This window comes from Pelophylax lessonae (genome assembly GCF_965119305.1).
Source record: "Pelophylax lessonae genome assembly, chromosome: 5".
NCBI lineage: Eukaryota > Metazoa > Chordata > Amphibia > Anura > Ranidae > Pelophylax > Pelophylax lessonae.
In genome coordinates this window covers 227,191,275-227,212,084 of record NC_138772.1, presented here as the reverse complement: position 1 = coordinate 227,212,084, position 20,810 = coordinate 227,191,275, and the positions used below count along the sequence as shown (strand labels likewise).

At 43.2% G+C, this 20,810-nt stretch overlaps 1 protein-coding gene across 2 annotated transcripts in view; it reads right to left on the bottom strand.

The window, feature by feature from the left end:
- ADCY1 (adenylate cyclase 1) overlaps nucleotides 1–20,810 on the bottom strand; it is a gene marked incomplete at its 5' end in the record, with an annotated part of 584,954 nt that overhangs the window by 139,788 nt on the left and 424,356 nt on the right. For both annotated transcript variants that reach the window (XM_082257737.1, XM_082257738.1), the window contains one exon: nucleotides 19,386–19,527. In XM_082257737.1, the coding sequence (XP_082113863.1) occupies nucleotides 19,386–19,527 (142 nt within the window). The remainder of the gene's footprint in view (nucleotides 1–19,385; nucleotides 19,528–20,810) is intronic.

The following is a 20,810-nucleotide window of genomic DNA, read 5'->3' as shown; positions in this document are numbered from 1 at the left end:
AGTGTCATAAGTGCCATCAGTGTCACTGTGTCATAAGTGCCATCAGTGTCACGTGAGATCAGTGTCACTGTGTCATCAGTGCCACAGTGTCATCAGTGCCATCAGTTTCACCGTGTCATCAATGCTATCAGTGTCATCAGTGTCGCAGTGTCATAAGTGCTGCCATCATGTGTCATCAGTGTCACTGTGTCATCAGTGCCATCAGTGTCATCGGGTCTTCAGTTGAACTGTGTCTCACCATGCCTCAGTGTCATTAGTGTCACAGTGCCATAATGTCATTAGTGTCACAGTGCCCATTGTGTCACAGGGCCCATAGTGTCATTGATGCCACCGTGCCATCAGTGTCACACAGTGCCACATATTAGTGCTGCTAGCTCCATCAGTGTTACAGTGCCATAAGTGCAATCAGTGCCGCATATCAGTGCTGCCAGTGCCATCAGTGTCACACAATGCTGCATATTAGTGTTGCCAGCACCATCAGGGTCACAGTTCCATAAGTGCCATCTGTGTCACATTGCCATCAGTGTCACACAGTGCTGCATATCAGTGCCGCTTAATCAGTTGAAGCTCAACAGCACCCATCAGTGTAGCTAATTAATGCTGCTTATCAGTGGACATCTGCACCGCCTCTATAGTGCCCATCAGTGCAGGCATATCAGCTCCGATCTGTGCTGCCTCATTAGTGCCCATCAGTGCATGCTTATTAGCATCTGTGCAGGCTCATCACCACCAACAATGTCTAAACAATATTTTTCAGCTAAGAATACAATATTCTTTTTTTTTCTTCCTTCTTGGAACACACAATCACTTGGGCATCAATTTGATTGTGTGTCACCTGTATTCCGAGTTCCTGGGCCTAGGACCTAGGTTGGATGTAGTTTGTTTACTATCACCAGTTATGTTAAGGGTATTAGGCCTCTACCTGGATCCCTCCTTGTTTTTGGTTTGGTTTCAGGTATGGGCAGGGTATGCACCTCGGTGCGCAATGAGTTTTTGTTTTTTGTTGGGCAATATGTTTTTTCCTCGTGGTGCTGGTTTGTACGGGGGATGCTGCTCCTGAGATGCCACTCTGATCTTCCCATGTTCCTGCTGCTGTTTCTCTTCCCTTCACCTGATCATAGCTAACAGTACTGATAATTCTTTCTTGGAACGTATGGGGGCTTAACTCAAAATTTAAACGGGCTTTGCTATTCCAATAAGGAAGGGGGGGGGGGGGGTTAGCCGCGCTTAGTTGTTAAAAGGCAGCCAGTACATTGGTAAATCAGACCAAGTAAAAATAGATAAAAAGTGTACAGCACCAAATGTAAATTGATAACATTTATGAAGAACTCAATAAAGACCAACGTCCATAAACAGGTGCATGAAGTCAGTAGTGAGTAAGAAGAGGAAATCCAACACCATACAGCTTAGATCTCAGATCTTGGAGAAACCATGTGTTCTAGTAAAAGATGTCTCCTTACCGTAATGTTTGACCCCCAGTCAAGAGAGGTCAAACTGGCATAGATCAAAGAACTGGAAACCCAGAGTATGCGGTATCTCCAATGATAGCTGGCACCAGGTCAATCACACTCGGTCCTTAAATGGTGTTAATGCCAAATGAATTCTCATCTCTTAAGTTCCTTCACATAGATGGTTAAGGATGCCCTCATTTATCTCATGTCTGCGCTCTTTACAGCTCCACGAGTAACTACCGCTGCATCAACATCAACGTTCCAAGAATCCACTCCGCACAATCCTCAATAAGCCTTCTTCGTGAGTCTGAGCCCATTCGTTCCAGCACTGTGCATGAGCCTAGGACGCGGAAGTGAGCCTGCAGGGCTTTCTGTGGGTGCACCCGATGAAGAGGAGGAGCCAGGAGCGCCACGAGGCACCCCAGAAGAGGAGGATCGGGGCTGCTTTGTGCAAAACCCTTACACAATGCAGGTAAGTATAAAGTGTTTGTTATTTTTATTTTAAAAAATCTGAACCTTTAAAACCCCTTTAAAGCTGACCTCTAGCCTTCTCCTCAGTTTTGCGCAGTTGTACAGGCTCCTGTCCTCCTGACTGTACAACTGCGCAAAACTGAGGAGAAGGCTAGAGGTCAGCTTAAAAGGAGTTGTAAAGGTTCAGATTTTTTTAAATAAAAATATCAAACACTTTATACTTACCTGCACTGTGTAAGGGTTTTGCACAAAGCAGCCCCGTTCCTCCTCTTCTGGGGTGCCTCGATGGCGCTCCTGGCTCCTCCTCTTCATTGGGTGCACCCACAGAAAGCCCTGCAGGCTCACTTCCGCGTCCTAGGCTCGTGCACGGTGCTGGAATGAATGGGCTCAGACTCACGTAGAAGACTTATTGAGGATTGTGTGGAGTGGATTCTTGGAACGTTGATGTCAATGCAGCAGCAGTTACTCGTGGAGCTGAAAAGAGCACCGACGTGAGATAAATGAGGGCATTCTTCACCATCTATGTGAAGGAACTTAGGAGATGTGAATTCATTTGGGATTAACACCATTTAAGGACCGAGTGTGATTGACCTGGTACCAGCTATCATTGGAGATACCGCGTACTCTGGGTTTCCAGCTCTTTGATCTCTGCCTGTTTGGCATAGCTCAAAGCTACGGAAAACGCAGTGATTGGATGGCGAAATGCGTTTAGCGAGTGGCTGAGCGTACCTTGACGTCACTTCCGGCCGGTGAAGCGCACGCTGTGGGAGCAGCGTACCACCGAGCCGCGCTCTATCTGCCCAGTTATTTCATTTATGTTGTAAGTAGATTTCTTTTATCAATAAATGGTTTCCATACATACTTCATCATGGATGGCTTCTCATTATTCTTTACGAGGGGACTCTGGATATAAGAAGGGCCATCTCCAAGGATCTCTCCCACTAAAGTGAACATCCAAAGCTGTGGCTGGAAAAAAAGCTGTGACTACACAAAAGGATTCTTACACAATGCCAGAATACTAACGTCTTGTGGTAAGTAGGCAACCATAGGGGGAACACCTCACACGTTATTTCAAGTGAAGCACAGAAGCACTTTTTTTCTGCACTGAATGGACACTTTATTGATTTATATATATTAATATATGGACATTTTTTATATATATTTTTTACATAATTTTTATATTGTATGAACTCACTGAATAGGTTGATGTTATATTGATTGCATTTTTTTGCACATTGGTGTATTTTGAACAATTTCAGCATATCATTAATAGCAGCGCTGTAATAATAATTTTTCAATTCCTCCACTCTTCCCTCCGATTTTCACCCTAAGGATATGCAGGGGCTCCTGGACTCCCTGGCACTTGGGTGGCTCTCAGATGGAGAACGTACGGTCTTAGTAGCACCTTTTACCACCCTGGAGGTCCTGAATGCTATCCAGTCCTTTCCCTCGGGGAAGGCCCCGGGACCTGATGGCCTACCAATTGACTTCTATAAATCCTAGGGGGAGTTGCTGGCCCTGTGGTTGGCCTCTCTGTATACCAAGTGCTTGGCAGAAGGGAAGTTACCCGTTTCCATGTATCAGGCTCATATCATCCTTACAATATCCAAACGCATTATCTATTTCGATACCTATGAATTTCCCATGTCTCCAAAGCTCTATTTCAGCACTCCTCAGATTGCATTGTGCAGCCTGCCTTTGGAGGGGGTGCTCCGCTTGGAGTGCGGGGCAAAGCCCTCCTCCCGTCTCTATTCCCACCTAGTCTTTGTGTCCTTGCCCCCCCTGGTTGGCTCTTGCTGGCAACTGGACATTCCGGAGCTTGACGACGAGGACCGGGATGATATCTAGGATCTTCCCTTCGAGACTTTGGTCTCCTTGCGAGACCACCTCAAAATAAATCATAGGGCCTATTTTACCCCCTACAGACCCCACAAAATGAATCCATCACATTCTCCTAATTGCTGGGGATGTGGCGGCACCCCGAGAGACTTCTCCCACGTTTTCTGGTCCTGCCCAAAGGTAGTCTGCTTCTGGAGTGAGGTCTGAGATTTAATTAATCTGGTCACGTCTCTTTTCATTAGGCCCACTATGGAAGTCTTTATACTGGGCTTGGTTGAACCCTTGGCACTGACTAGATTGGAACGCACTCTGATCAGCCTTCTTTTCTATGCCAAAAAGTCCATCACGATGCAGTAGAAACGACCCTCTCCGTCCTCCTTCACCTTTTGGAAACAGCTTGTAAAATAAAAATCTACCACCTTATAAGGACACGTACACTCACATGGGATGCCCAAAGAAATATGATAAAGTATGGCATAAGTGGCTAGCGGAACCCTCGACGGCTTCCTGCATGTCCTCAGATGGTTGAGTCTCTCGATGGTCTTTTTATCCCTCACACCTCCATTTATGGTACATAGGTTTATTTGTCATGGGAAAATGCATGTGAAATGGCATACCTCATGTCAGTTCTTTGATGATTTGCTCCCCCCCCCTTTCATTTGCTATGTTACCCTTCGGCTACACTAAGTCTCTTACTCCTTTTGTATTTGACTGTGCAGTGTCTGCAAAGTATAATCACAGGACCTAGTTTATTGCACTGTGACAGATTGCCCATGTTTTGTTTTTTGCAGTTTTTTTTTTTTTTTTTTGTATTTTTGTTTTGTTCTATTGATTACTACAGTATGTTTTCTATCAAAAAAAGATTTTTAAAAGAAAAAAAAAAATACAATATTCTTAGTGCGGCCGACGAGAGCAACGGATTCCTCTTTGGATTCTGACTCTGATGTAAATTACGAGCCAGTCCTAAGCAGTGAGACACTGACAAACTCAGAGGAAGAAGATAGTCTGCCCGCCAAACGAAGGCGTTCTGGTGAGGAGGAGGCATTGGCTTCCACCAGCACTGCAGTGCCATCCACCTGCACCGCAGTATCTTGGCAAGAAAGGCCAAGTAATAGTGCGGTGTCTCCTCAGCCCCAAAGAGTTAGGACCCATGCAAGTCTTTCCTATGCCCTTCAGAACCCTTTGTGGCTTCCTCCAAACTCAGGAGAAGCTATGATCCCCCCTTTCACTGTCCAGCCAAGGGTCCAGGTGAACACTGAGAATTTTTCCCCAGTAGATTTCAGTGATGCCCAGAACCAGATGTTTAATGATAATGAGGTTCCTACATTATAACAACAATACCCAGTGCCCTCCCCGAAATGACTCAAAATATGACAATCTTTATAAAATTCGGCCACTTCTAAAAAAATTTCGGAAATATTCCCCCAGTTATTTTCCCCTGGACCAACATATATGCGTGGATGATTCGCTTGTCAAATGTCAAGCAATTTGTCCCCAGCAAAATGGCCCGCTATGGGTTGAAAGTTTATATGCGATCAAGCCACGGGGTACACATATGCCTTCATGGTGTACGAAGGGAAGAACACCCAGCTGTTTACCCCTGAATGTCCAGACTACTTAGCATCAAGCGAGAAAGTTATTTGGGACCTCATATACCCACTCCTGGAAAAAGGCTATTATCTATATGTAGATAACTTCTACACAAGTTTTCCCCTGTTCTGCAACCTTCACAGGAAGAAGACTCCAGCATGTAGCATCGTAAGAAAGAACAGAGCTTTCCTCAAAGGCTCATTATTAAGAAGCCAAGAAGAGAGGAGTCGGTGAGTCTGCGGAACAAGGAAATTCTGTCTGTGAAGTGGAGGGATAGAAGGGAGGTCTATCCTGAGTGTCTGGGAGTACCTATTACTACCTGAGTGTCTGGGAGTACCTATTACTACCTGAGTGTCTGGGAGTACCTATTACTACCTGAGTGTCTGGGAGTACCTATTACTACCTGAGTGCGACTGACCGGGCTGTGTGTCGGCGAGTGTTGTGCGACTGACAGTGTTGTGCGACTGACAGTGTTGTGCGACTGACAGTGTTGTGCGACTGCCCGGGCTGTGCGACTGACAGGGCTGTGCGACTGACAGTGTTGTGCGACTGACAGTGTTGTGCGACTGACAGTGTTGTGCGACTGACCGGGCTGTGCGACTGACCGGGCTGTGCGACTGAGTGTTGGGCAACTGAGAGTGTTGTGCGACTGACCAGGCTGTGCGACTGAGTGTGGTGCGACTGAATTGGGCTGTGAGACTGTGAGTGTGGTGCGACTGAACCGGGCTGTGAGACTGGGAGTGTTGTGCGACTGACCGGGCTGTGAGATTGTGAGTGTTGTGCAAGTGAGTAAAGCGGAGTACCAGAGGGTGAGAAGGTAGCGTTAGGAAGCCAGGAAATAGCCACATAGGATAGACTTAAATTACTGAATCCCCATTAGATTAGATTAGTAGGTACAATGCCCGGCGGGTGTGGAGATGCGACTCGGTGTACATCTTGTAATATGTATGCGTTCCTCAGACATGTGATCGAGGGCGAATACAAATGCGCAAAATGTAAGCACGTTGCTTCCCTGGAAGCTCAGGTCCTGAATCTAGGGAAGCAGCTGGCAACACTGAGACGAATGTCCATACCGGAGGAGAGCCGGGATCGTACCAGTCAGGTGCAAACAGGGGTCTGCACAGAGGTGGGCGGAGTATTGGAGGTGCAGGCATCAGAGCAGAGTAGAGGGGTGACAGTTAGGAGGGGTAGAAGGGGACAAGGCAAGGAGGCTGATCCTGGGCTGGAGCACCCCAATAAATTCGCCCCGTTGCGTGATGTTGGGGAAACCAGTCAGGGACCAGCATTGCTGGAGCAGAGCGACGCCCCTAGCTGCCAGGGGAAGAACTCCTCCAGTGAGGATGGGAGAAAGGGAAAGAAAAGACAGGTTCTGGTGGTAGGGGACTCAATTATTAGAAGGACAGACAGTGTAATCTGTGACAAAGACCGTGTGTGCCGAACAGTCTGTTGTTTGCCGGGCGCTCGGGTTCGGCACATTGCGGATCGGGTGGACAGATTATTGGGTGGGGCTGGGGAAGACCCAGCTGTCATGGTACACGTGGGTACCAATGACATAGGCAGAGGAAGATGGAGAGTCCTAAACTATTTCAGGGACTTAGGCGCTAAGTTGAGGAGAAGGACCTCCAAGGTAGTATTTTCCGAAATACTACCTGTACCTTGAGCCACACCAGAGAGGCAGCGGGAGATTAGGGAAGTTAACGAGTGGCTGAGGAGCTGGTGTAGTAAGGAGGGTTTTGGGTTCCTGGAGAACTGGGCCGACTTCTCAGTCGGCCACCGGCTCTTTGGTAGGGACGGATTGCACCTAAATGGGGTGGGTGCAGCCGTACTGGGTGAGAGGATGGCCACAAAGTTAGAGGGGCTTTTAAACTAGGGAATGGGGGGGAGGGTACAGATGTAGAATTAGCCAGTGGAAAGCAAGATTCAGAGGGCAGAAATGAGGGCATTAGCGGTAGGGTGTTTGGAGCTCCTATACCCAGGGTGGGTATGGGGAAAAACCACAAGAGCAGCCTAAAAACATCAAATGAGGATATTTGTAACCGGTCAAAATTACGAGGTTTGTATACCAATGCCAGAAGCCTGGCCAACAAGATGGGAGAGCTGGAGCTGCTGATGTTTGCGGAGGACTTAGATTTTGTGGGGATAACTGAGACTTGGTTTGACAGCTCTCATGACTGGATGGCGACCATTCAGGGGTATTCCCTTTATCGCAGAGATAGAGAAGGTAAAAAAGGGGGAGGGGTATGTCTGTATATTAAGAACAGTATACAGGTAAATATGAGGGATGATATTAATAATGGAGCTAAGGACGAGGCAGAATACCTATGGGTAGAGCTTCAAAGGGAAGGCACGGTGGGGAAGGTAATATTGGGCGTATGCTATAGGCCCCCCCACCAGAGGGAGGAGGGGGAGGTGGACCTCATTTTACAGATAGGATTGGCAGCAAGGATGGGAAATGTCATTATAATGGGGGACTTTAATTATCCTGATATAGACTGGGCAGAAGGAACCGCACACTCAGCCAAGGCTCGGCAGTTCCTAAATGTTTTGCAGGACAATTTCATGGGTCAGATGGTGAATGCACCGACAAGAAACAATGCGGTACTTGACCTACTGATTACTAACAATGCAGACCTGCTCACGGATATAGAAATACAGGAGAACTTAGGAAACAGTGACCATAGGTCAATAAGTTTCAGTATTAATTACAGTAATAGGAAGCACAAGGGTAATATTAAGACGCTGAATTTCAAAAGAGCCAATTTCCCAAAACTGCGCTCACTGCTAGAAAATATCAATTGGGATAGAACCCTGGGAACAAAGAACACAGAGGAAAAATGGGAGTGCTTCAAGAGCATACTTAACAAAGGGATTGACCAGTGCATTCCAAAGGGAAATAAATTTAAAAGAGCAAAATGAAACCCTGGGTGGCTAAACTCCAACATAAAAATGTATATTAGTGCTAAAGAAAAGGCCTTCAAAAAATACAAGACTGAGGGGTCATTGGCAGCATTTAAGCATTACAAAGAGTGTAATAAGAAATGTAAAGATGAAATCAGGGCGGCTAAAATAGAACATGAGAGACATATAGCGGAGGAGAGTAAAAAGAACCCCAAGAAGTTTTTTAAGTATATAAACAGTAAGAAAGCGAGGCCAGAACACATTGGCCCCATAAAAGATGACAAAGGAAATATGGCCACTGAGGACAGAGAAAAGGCGGAAGTGTTAAATCATTTCTTCTCTTCAGTCTTCACAAAAGAATCGGGGGGCTACACAAACCTAGCTTGTAAGGCCGAACTAAACAACACACCTCAGGAAATACCGCCATGGCTAACAGAAGATAGATTTAAAACTAAACTAGAGAAACTTAACATAAATAAATCACCGGGACCGGATGGCTTGCACCCGAGGGTTCTGAAAGAGCTCAGCCAGGTGATTGCCAGACCATTATTCTTGATCTTTAAGGATAGTTTAAAGACGGGTATGGTGGCAGCTGATTGGAAAAAAGCCAACGTGGTACCAATATTTAAAAAGGGGCCGAGATGTATCCCGGGTAACTATAGGCCGGTCAGCCTAACATCTGTAGTCTGCAAGATTTTGGAGGGGATGTTAAGGGACCACATACAAGACTTTAGTAATGAAAATGGTATTATTAGTAGTAATCAGCATGGATTCATGAAAAATCGTTCTTGCCATACCAATCTATTAACCTTCTACGATGAAGTGAGCTGCCACCTAGATAAAGGTAAGCCGGTGGATGTGGTGTATCTGGACTTTGCAAAGGCCTTTGACACCGTTCCCCACAAACGCTTACTGTACAAACTAAGGAAGGTAGGTATGGACCATAAGGTGAGTACATGGATAGAGAACTGGCTCCAGGGGAGAGTCAAGAGGGTGGTGATTAATGGGGAGTACTCGGATTGGGCGGGTGTGGAAAGTGGGGTCCCCCAGGGTTCTGTCCTGGGACCAATCCTGTTTAATTTATTCATAAATGATCTAGAGGAGGGGATATCTAGTACAATCTCAGTATTTGCGGATGATACTAAACTAAGCATGCCAATATCTTCTATGCAGGATGTGGAAACCTTACAAGCGGAACAAAATAACGGGGTGGGCAACTACATGGCAGATGAGGTTTAATGTTGAAAAATGTAGAGTGATGCACTTGGGGGCCAGAAACCAGAAAGCAAGCTACTCACTAGGGGGGGGGGGGAACCTCTGGGTAAGTCTAGGATGGAAAGGGACCTTCGAGTTCAGCTCATGAGAAATGGGGGCAAAAACAAAAGTGTTGCGTTTATAATTTTGTTCAGTGTATGTATGTATATATATATATATATATATATATATATATATACAGTATCTCCCAAAAGTAAGTACACCCCTCACATTTTTGTAAATATTTTATTATATCTTATGTGACAGCACTGAAGAAATGACACTTTGCTAGACTGGGTGAGTCTAGGATGGAAAAGGACTTGGGGGTACTGGTAGACAACAGGCTTGGCAGTGGCATGCAATGCCAAGCCGCTGCAAGCAAAGCCAACAGAATACTGGGATGTATAAAAAAGGGGATTCACTCCAGAAATAAAGAGATTATTCTCCCACTCTACAAGACTCTGGTCCGGCCACATTTGGAGTATGCTGTCCAGTTCTGGGCACCGGTCCTCAGGAAGGATGTGCTGGAATTGGAAAGAGTCCAGAGAAGGGCAACAAAAATAATTAGGGGAATGGAGGACATCAGCTATGAGGAAAGACTACAAGCACTGAACTTATTCTCTCTGGAGAAGAGACGATTGAGGGGGGATATGATATCAATGTACAAATACTGTACTGGCGACCCTAGCATAAGGAACAAACTATTCAGAGAGAGGAGATACAATAAGACACGTGGCCATTCACTAAAACTAGAGGAAAGGCGGTTTAACCTTAAAGTGCGTAAGGGGTTCTTCACTGTAAGAGCGGTAAGGATGTGGAATTCTCTTCCACAAGCAGTCGTATCAGCTGGGAGCATTGATAGTTTCAAAAAACTATTAGATGGGCACCTTGGAGACCACAACATACAGGGGTACACAATGTACGGTTAAAAGCAAACAAACACACATCATAGGTTGAACTGGATGGACTGATGTCTTTTTTCAACCTCACTAACTATGTAACTATGTAAGGTCTACATGCTGTCTTCAATCCACAATAAGGCCCCATGCACACAGGGCATTTTTGCAGCTGCTGTTAGGAGCGTCAGGCGTTTTTTTTTTGCAGCTTCCTGATCCTGATCCGACTTGTGATGCGACTTCCATTCAAATCAATGGGCTGAAAGCCGTATCAATGACGGCTCCTAGGCAACCATTGATTTTGAATGGAGGCAGAAAAAACGCTGCCAAAAGCTGATGTGGCCAAACGTGCAATAACGCCAATGGAAAAAGCAACTAAAGCATGTTTTCTTGTCTTTTGCCTAGCGTTAGAAGTGGCTCTGCAGCTCGTTTTTTCTGACACCCTGTGTGCATGGGACCTAACACCTATGTGGAAATCCCCAGAAGGAATGGCCTAATCCAAAAGCCAACATGTGTCCACAAATACAATTTGTTCATGGGGGGGAGTGGACTTCAATGACCAAATGCTCGAACCCCATCTTTCCACAAGACGAACATACCATTGGTATAAAAAAGTCTCAATTTATTTTTTTAATTGGGCCATATACAACTCCTATATAATCTCCCGCAACTCCACTGAAAGCCCCCAACCCTTCCCTGGCTACCAGGAGGAAATCATCACTCTCCTTATTTTCCCGAATGACTCACCAGAAAACATTCGATCAGATGTGATAAGCAGACTCCCAGACCAACAGGCCAAAAACGTAAGAAAAAATGTAGGGTGTGTACCAGAAGAGGAGTTAGAAGAGATACCTCTTATTATTGTCCCCAGTGTCCTTCCCAACCAGGCCTCTGCATAGGTGACTGTTTCCGCCGTTACAATACTTCTCTACAATATTAGAAAAGTATGGTAAACGTAATTCTCAATTCCTGCCATTTATCTTCACACCCCTTATGCCACTATGCTCCTGAACTGACCCTGGCCTGTTATTCCTATACGCCTTTGCCTGCCACTTTTGTACATACCTCTGCCTGCTCCGGAACGGACCCTGGCCTGTTATTCCTGTACGCCTTTGCCTGCCGCTTTTGTACATACCTCTGCCTGCTCCGGAACTGACCCTGGCCTGTTATTCGACCATTCCTTTGCCTGCCACTTTTGTACATACCTCTGCCTGCTCCGGAACTGACACTGGCCTGTTATTCCTGTACGCCTTTGCCTGCCGCTTTTGTACATACCTCTGCCTGCTCCGGAACTGACCCTGGCCTGTTATTTGACCATTCCTTTGCCTGCCACTTTTGTACATACCTCTGCCTGCTCCGGAACTGACACTGGCTTGTTATTCGACCACGCTTCTGCCTACTGCTTATGTACAGTCCTCTGCCTGTCATGGAACTGACCCTAGACTGTTTGACCATGTTTTTTGCCTGCCTCTTGGACTGATCTTGTGCCTTGCTACTGGAGTAGTGGGATTCATAACACAGGCATCTCACATATGTGAGGGGCTCCATAACTGTTTTTCTGGATGAAAAATAATTTTTTTGTTTTCTTATTCCCAGATTAGGGTCTGGAGACCAGAGGCTTCAAAGAGATTTTGGTGGGAGAAGTTCTACCCCTGTCTCCATTCTGCCCTGACTGAGGCACTACTTCTGCCTGCTGCCTGTAGGACTAACTGCCATAATGCCTCTGACCGCCGCATGAACTGACCACACCTCTGCCGGCTACTTGTACTTTGGACCATGTTCCTGCCTACTACCAAGACCAATATTTTGGCACTGCTGACAATATCTCTGCCTGCACTGACCCTGGACTGTATATGGACAGTATCCCTGCCTGCTGCCTGTACTGACTATAAACAGTATTCCTGCCTGATGCCTGGACAATTGCGTTCGCTGTTGCTAACCAAGTCCCTGCCTGCTGCCTGGACCAGTGCTCTCCTCCTGTGGAATACTGCGCTACTAAAACCACAGGTAATGTTTTGTTTACCCTTTGCTCAGCAGAATGTGTTTTGGGGTGTAATTCTTGGTATGTGCATGCTATGTATTCCTAGAACACCTGGCAATGTTCCTTGTAATTTGGGCCACTGCATGTGACCAGGCTGTGTAAAAGTCTCAAGCATGTGGTATCGCCACACTCAAGAGGAGTAGAAGAATGTATTTTGGGGTGTCATTTTTGCTATGTACATGCTATGCGTTGGAAATATCTTATCAATTGACAACTTTGTGTAAAAAAAATGTGTTTTCATTTTTTTTTCACATTTTCCAAAAACTTCTGGAAAAAAATTACATGTTCAAAAGATTCACTATGCCTCATAGATTATACCTTGGGGTGTTTGCTTTCCAAAGTGGGGTCATTTTGTGGGTGTTTCCCTTGTCCTGGTGCTCCAGGGCCTTCAAAGGTGTACAGTAATAGGTAATCAACAAGATAGATGTGTAATTTATGCTCCTAGTACACCTGATGGTGCTCCATGCATGTTGGGCCTCTCTATGTCTAGGCTGTGAAAAAGTCCCACACGTGTGGTATCGCCATACTCAAAAGGAATAGCAGAATGTGTTTTGGAGTGTAGCTGCATGTATGCATATGCCATGTGAGAGACATAACCTCTTGTTAATGACAATTTTGTTAAAAAAAAAAAATGTAAAGATCTTTATTTTACAAAGAATTGTGGGAAAAAAATAACAACTTCACAAAACTCACCATGGCTCTTACTAAATACCTTGGAATGTCTACTTTCCAAAAAGGGGTAGTTTTGGGGGGGCATTTGTACTTTCCTGACTTGTTAATGTCTCAAGAAATGAGATGAGAGGCTATCAGTACATCAGGTTTAATCAATTTTCAATGATTAGCACCATAGCTTGTAGACTCTATAACCTTCACACAGACCAAATAATATACACTTATTTGGGTTATTTTTACCAAAGATATGTATCAGTATAAATTTTGGCCAAAATTTATGAATAAAATGTATTAATTTGCAAAATTTTATAACAGAAACTAAGAAACATTTTCGGCATTTTTTCATTTATAGCACAAAAAAAAAAAAAAAAAAAAACATTGGTGATTAAATACCACCAAAAGAAAGCTCTATTTGTATGAAAAAAAGGACCAAAAATTCATATGGGTTTAGTGTTGCATGACTAAGTAATTGTCATTCAAAGTGTGAGAGCAATGAAATTGGTCTGGGCAGGAGGGAGGTTTAAGTGCCCAGTAGGCAAGTGGATAAGGTAAAGAAAAAAGAGGGGGAAAAAATAGAACAGAACGCATCAAAAATGCACCAAAAATGCACCAGAAACACATGGGAATGCATTAAAAACACATAAAAAACGGGCATGCAAAAAAGCATCCAGAATGCATCCGGACTGCGTTTCTATGGTGTGACCTGGCCCTCAATCTGTATTTAATTTTTTTTAAGCAAACTACAATTGGGCTTAAATATAGTGTTCTATCCTACTAATCTTACTTTAACTAATAAATTCTGTACTGTCTGCAACATTCTCACACCCTATCCACAATTGTTCTTCTTGATAAATAAACAGTAGTAGCTATACGTGAACATTTCTGGCCATAACATAAAAACTGTAGTCACTTAATATAAGCTTGACAAAAAAAAAAAAAAGTTTTTACAAGTAGGAACAATCTCTGTAGGTAGACACAATGGATCCTGCAGAACTAGATCTACCCAACAGTTCCCATCTGCTCCTTTTACATTCTGGTTAACTCTCCTCCCAGTGATCAGTCCTAAACCAAGGCTAATTTCTGAATTCTTGCAATTTAACAGGATTTCTACTCAGACCCACATAGCGTGGGATACCCTTAAGGTCTTTCTCAGGGATAAAAAAAGATAACACAGTTATCCAAAACTCCACCAAATATGGAAAAAAGTTAAAATTATCGAACCTCCCCAAGTACACAGCTGAGATGTCTGAGGAGTCAGGATTTATTCAAAATCTCTCTCTCACATATATTTTTTTTTTAAACAAACATCTTCAACATCAAATAGACATACTTACCTCTACATCTGCTAGAGAGAATTTAAAACTTTTAATGAATCTCTATATGTCACCTAGATACCCATCAGAGTTGGATGCACAAACAACCTTTTTTAACAGCTCTTGCTCTCCCTCGTCCCTCAGGGGTAGATTGAAAATCGTTATATTTCCCTATTGCATTAGAAGAGATATATGAAGCACTGATGTCTTTACCCTGGAATAAAGCTTCAGGCCTGGATGGCCTACTATTCGCAATATAGGCTAAGCATAGACAGGAACTTCTTCCTGACCTTCAGGACTCTATGTCTTTAATGAGGTAGTGGAGATAACAGAACTCCCCTACTACTGAAAGTAGGCAATAATAGTAGTGATCCCTCATGGTGGTAAAGATCCTGCGTATCTAGATTCATAAAACCATATTTTCCTTCCAACCACTGACATTAAGATTATTGAAAAAAGTCATGTTGACAGATTTCTGAAGTTCATTAATGAACTTCCAGACACAGCAAAGCCATCTATATTAAGCACATACTTTTTACTGTATCTAAATTTTTAGATTCCCCCAGAGCTCAGAGACATTGGAGCTGTACTTTCTTTAGGCACTGCCAAGGCCTTTGACAGTATAGAATTCACCTATTACTTAGTGTATAATTGACCTTGGAGAAGTATGGCTTGGGCTCTAAATTTATATCCTAAATAAATCTCCTCTACTCTGCTCTGAAAGCCATGTCGGAACCTTTTAAATTTAGGCAGGGACACACGGGGTTGTCTCTTTTGCCACAGTTTTTGCAACTGCAACTGCAATATAGCCTTTGTTGTTGTTCAGTCATTTAGTTGTGTCCAAATCTTCGTGACCTCATGGACCATAGCGCGCCAGGCTTTTCCATCCTCCACTGCTATCTATCCATCTTGTTTTCTGACATCCCCATATCCTTTTTCCTTCCATGTTTCCCAGCATTAGGGTCTTTTCCAATGAGTCCTCTCTTCACATTAGGTGGCCAAAATATTCAAAATTTCAGCTTCAGGACCTGTGCTTCCAGTGAATATTCAGGGTTGATTTTCTTCAGGATTGACTGGTTTGATCTTCTTGCCATCCAAGGGACTTTGGGCTCTTTCACACGGTCCGCCTCCTTAGGCGGATCCGTGCTGCTCAGCAGGGATCGATCCGCCGATCCCCGCTGAGCCGGCGGATGACAGCTCCGTCTCCGCTTGCAGTGCGGAGAGGGAGGTGTCACAGCTCCCGCTGCCCTCTATGGGGGATCGTATGAGAGCGGACCGCCTGTCCGCTCTCATCCGATCCGATCCCTGAACGGATGAAAAAATAGGGGTTCCATCCGTCCAGATTTCACGGACAGGATCGGATACGGAAGGCAGCGGGTGTCAGCGGAGGTGTCTCCGCTGACATCCGCTGCCCCATAGAGCTGCATGGAGGATCCGATCAGATCCGCCTAAAAAACTGACAGGCGGATCTGATCGGATCGCCCGTGTGAAAGAGCCCTTTTAAGAGTCTTCTCCAACACCATAGTTCAAAAGCATCAATTCTTTGGAGTTCAGCCCTCCTTATGGTCCAATTTTCACAGCCAGGAGTAATAGGCTCTGTGAACGATCAGTTCAAATATACTGCCGCTAGCACTTATATTTAAACTGATCATTCATGGAGCCTATTACTCGCTTGTACAGACTGGTGCACTGTCGCACCAGAACCATGTTATTTTAATTTATTTCATTAAATATTTTTTACACCAATGTAACTTGCACCATGGATTCGTGTATCTATTCTCCTTGTGTCAATTGCTGAGTGTGACACTTGGTGATTGGGAGCTGATACTTTGGAAGAAAATATCCCGTGTGTCACGGTTGGAATCCAGGCTGGCATTAACTATACTTTCAACGTGAAACCTCATCCCAGTGATAGGCTGAGCGGGTTACCTGCTGATCATGAGCCTACACATCAGAGGAAACCATTCAGTGATCTATAGTGGAAATCAGGGCTGGAAGTGATTTAATCCAAGCGTGAGATTACATCAATTAAGGTGAGCACACACCCTTAGGGGGAGTCACAAGAGGAAAGGTAGAACACTACATACAACTAATCCACAGGATTGCAGCAGCAGAACATCCATTTAAGAGTTAATAGAACACTCATAATTGGAACTAATTAAAATCAAGGACTTTGATACACACTTGAAACATTTTTATCTATTGTTACAACTATATTATAACATCACTGTATATGGAAGTTAACAAAGAGATATTGTCGTGTAGTTATACTCCCTATTTTACTAGTTTTTATCTTTGATTTATTGAGAGTTTTATTGGATATATTTGCACGGTATACGGATCCTCACACAGAGAGGCTTTATGCATGTTGCATCACCATTTATTTCATATTATATTATTATATTTCATATTATTCTATTTCATATTATTCTATTGATCACACACAGTATTGCGGTATACGGATATCTACACAGTGAGGTTATATGTTTGGTATATTTTTTAAGATTCCACTACATATTTTTTTCTATATAAATTTACTGATCTCAGTATTGAAATATTTTATCTACATTAACATTTGAATGCGCAGCACTTTTAAACACATATTAGTACCTAAAGGGAACTGAGCAGTATGAGCAGCTTCACCTAATAGTTTTTCCACATAGTAGACCACGGGATTACACACATATTGCAATTGTATGGTAGTTTGAACATTCTTTGGCACTGCCCTACCATGGTATCAGAATGTAAACAGACCTCTTCCAGTCCTGTGGCCATTGTTAAGTTCCAAATTTGTTGGCATACTGATTGCAACACTTTAACAGCATCATCTTTTAGGATTTTAAATAACTCAGCTGGGATACCATCACTTCTGCTAGCTTTGTTATTAGTAATTCTTTCTAAGGCCCACTTGACTTCACTCTCCAGGATATCCGGTTCAAGGTAAGTCACTGCATCATCGTGGTTATATGGGACATTCAGATCTTTCTTGTATAGTCCTTCTATGTATTCTTGCTATCTCTTCTTTACCTCTTCTGCTCCTTTGTGGATCACTGCCTTGCAGTGGTTAACGGGCTTGTGTAATTCAGTGAAGCTACGAGACATGCCGTGTAGGCTTAGCCAAGACGAACAGGTCACAGCGGAGAATTCTGACAAAAAAGTGATCCACTGGAGAAGGAAATGGAAAATCACTCCAGTATCCTTGCCAAGAAAACCTCATGAACAGACTAGAGCCTTTAGCTGAGGTGATTACATAATGTACTGAAATGAAGGGTTTGCACTGAAAGAAGTGAGAAGAGAAGGTAGCTTTTTATACTAATGACACATTGCTATTTTGGGGGACACAGGATAATCTTTACCATCTTTGATACATTTTACTGAGTGTTTTGGTACGTTCTCAAGTTTGATCATTAACTGTAATTATTCAATTCTTCTTCCACTGAACCCCATGTAAACTTCACTCTCAAACTGTGCCCAGCCTATTAAAATTATCCACACCTTTAAATATCTAGGTATCATGTTTTTCACAAATGAAATACTTTATTCCTTTAACTCAAAGCCCCAGCTGTTTAAAAATGTGTGATATCAAATTGGGTGCTGCTTACCACTGTCACTGGTGGGTAGGGCAAATTTGATTATTATGATCTGAATGCCCCAACTACTTTACGTCTCCACAATTCCCTAATCTGAATTGCAAAGTAATAATTTAATCTGATAGACTCCTGGTTAGGTCTGTCTCCCATAGCAACGGGAGAGGATTTGCACTGCAATGGTTCCCCACCTTGTACAGAGGTATGGAAGTTCAAGAGTTAGGTGCACATATGGACCCTGGGCAGATTGCACAGAAGGACCCACTCCGCTACTGGGGATTCGTAGTGGAAAACGCTGGACAGATGGATGTGGACATTGGCTCAACATGTCCCCCCTAAATGCAGACTACAGAGAAGGTGTACATTGTTACTGGAAATCAAGATTTAACTGGAGAACAGTTGTAGTGCAAAGTACATGGTTTATGTTCATCTGTAAGAGTAGAGACCCACCTTAAGGTTGAGAATTCCCCAATGGCAGCCTTTGTCTTGTCCCAGGGCATTGATGAAGACAGCACAAAGCAAAGGTACCCCATGTGTGTAGCAAAGTGACCCTGTACAAGGTCCCCAGCATAGCCCAGAAGAACCCACCCCAGGGTAGGCACCTCATTTGACCCTCGCTTGGCGCCCAATGAGGAGGTAAAAATGGAGAACAAGACAAACAACCACCCCCTACTCCCCCCCCCCCCCCTATAAATGAAAAGAGTATAATGGCCAGCATGGCAGTAAGACAGGTATAGTAGGTATTCACATTTTTCTTCAAAAGGAGACCAGTTTTTAATTGTATTTGGTGACATAGCTACTTTACATTTGATTTCACATGTCATGTTTTATTTATTTGTAAAAAATCTTTAATTTACAAATAAACATTTAAAAAAGAAAAATCCATGACACTTGTAGTTTGCAGATGATGGTGGGCTTTCTTGCAGTGTCCTCTGCAATCTAAGTGTCATGGATAAATGCTTATTTATTTTTGTTGGCAGCCTGTATAATCTGGGTAATTAATGACATAAGAGAAAGAGGGAGGTTTGAGTCCCTCTTCTGACTACACTAGCTAATGAGTAATTTATTAGTTGTGTAAACAGCTATCTCCTGCTATTTAGCCTTGTTTTCCAACATAGCAGCTTTTTGATCCTGTTAAAAAAAAGCCTTGCTGCTTGGAGCTTACTTCTTGTTGGCTCAAAGTGACAAATATTAAATATTTATATGCAACATTTCATACATACTTAATCAAAAAAAACTTTATAGTAATAAACAATAATTATAAAAGCATTACACATTATATATTTAAGGCAAACGCTAAACATTAAACATGCTCATAATCTTTTATTTAATAGTTCTTAAGATTTCGTTAACTGTGTTATTGTAAAACATACCTTCCTTCTATGAGATGGCACAATGAAAAATGTTTCTATGTTATGCTTTTTCAAGAAACTGTTTCTTTCATGACCATAACCTGGTTCAACTTCATAATCCCCATTTAGGCACTCTAGGGTGGCCTTTGTTATGTGAACCTTCCTAGAAAAACAATTAGACAACAAGGCATATCAAAAAACTGTCTCTATAATTAATGCAAATGATTATTCTATCTCTATATCTAACATTGTGGAAATTGTATGGAGAATGGTAGGCTGGGCAATTACAGGCACCATCCCTGATATGTAAATGGGAGTTAAGTAGGGTCCAGGTATAGTAGTGAGAAGCAAGGGAAATGGGTAAGGGAAGGAGAAGGGATGAGTTATCTACCAGACCTGGGCAGTGGGGATTTGATTGTGCCACATATCCACTGGAAAAGTTTCATATAAAATTACAATATTTTATTTGTACAAAAAAGTTAGATCAATTAAAACACATACTTTCGGATTATTGATACATATGCAAGAAGGAATCAGATAATTGGAATATATACAGTGTAGTTCACTGATGGATCAACGTGTTTCACTGACATAGCTTCTTCAGGATCCAACAGTCATGTACATATTACAAAGAAAAGTATGAAGATATCCATCTCTTAAAATCAAACAGGCGTCTGTTGGATATGGTAAAGGAAGATGTTGTGAGACTCACTTCTCCCCTGTGGGATGTATGGGATGGATGTCTAGATAGGCGGTATTCATAACCTTGGCAGCTTGCGGACGTGTACTCTGACCATCTTGGAAGATTTGAGGGATTATTGGAACACAGGAGTCTTTTCTTTCATCTCTGGCTCCACCATATCTTGACCCCAGGCAGGGCGTATCCTCTCCCGCCTATCATCAAGCTTGCCATTGTGGAGAGTGTTCTCTTCATTAGGAGATACTTTTTGTCTTTCTCCCTTTTCTGCACCCCCAACACAGCGTGTTTGAAGGCAACATCTTCCTTTACCATATCCTACAGACGCCTGTTTGATTGTAAGAGATGGATATCTTGGTACTTTGCATTTCTTTGTGATATGTACATACCTGTTGGATCCTGAAGAAGCTATGTCAGCGAAATGCGTGGTTCCGTCAGTGAACCACACTGTATATATTCCAATTATCTGATTCTTTCTTGCATATGTATCAATAATCTGAATGTATGTGTTTAAATTGATCTAACTTTTTTGTACAAATAAAATATTTTAATTTTGTATGAAACTTTTTCCAGTGGATATGTGGAACACTCAAATCCCCACTGCCCAGGTCTGGTAGATAACTCTCTTCTCCTTCCCTTACCTTTTTCCCTTGCTTCTCACTACCAGACCTGGACCCTACTTAACTCCCATCTAAAATTATTATTCTGTACTGAACTTAGAGATCAAAAACTACTGAAATGCTCACCAG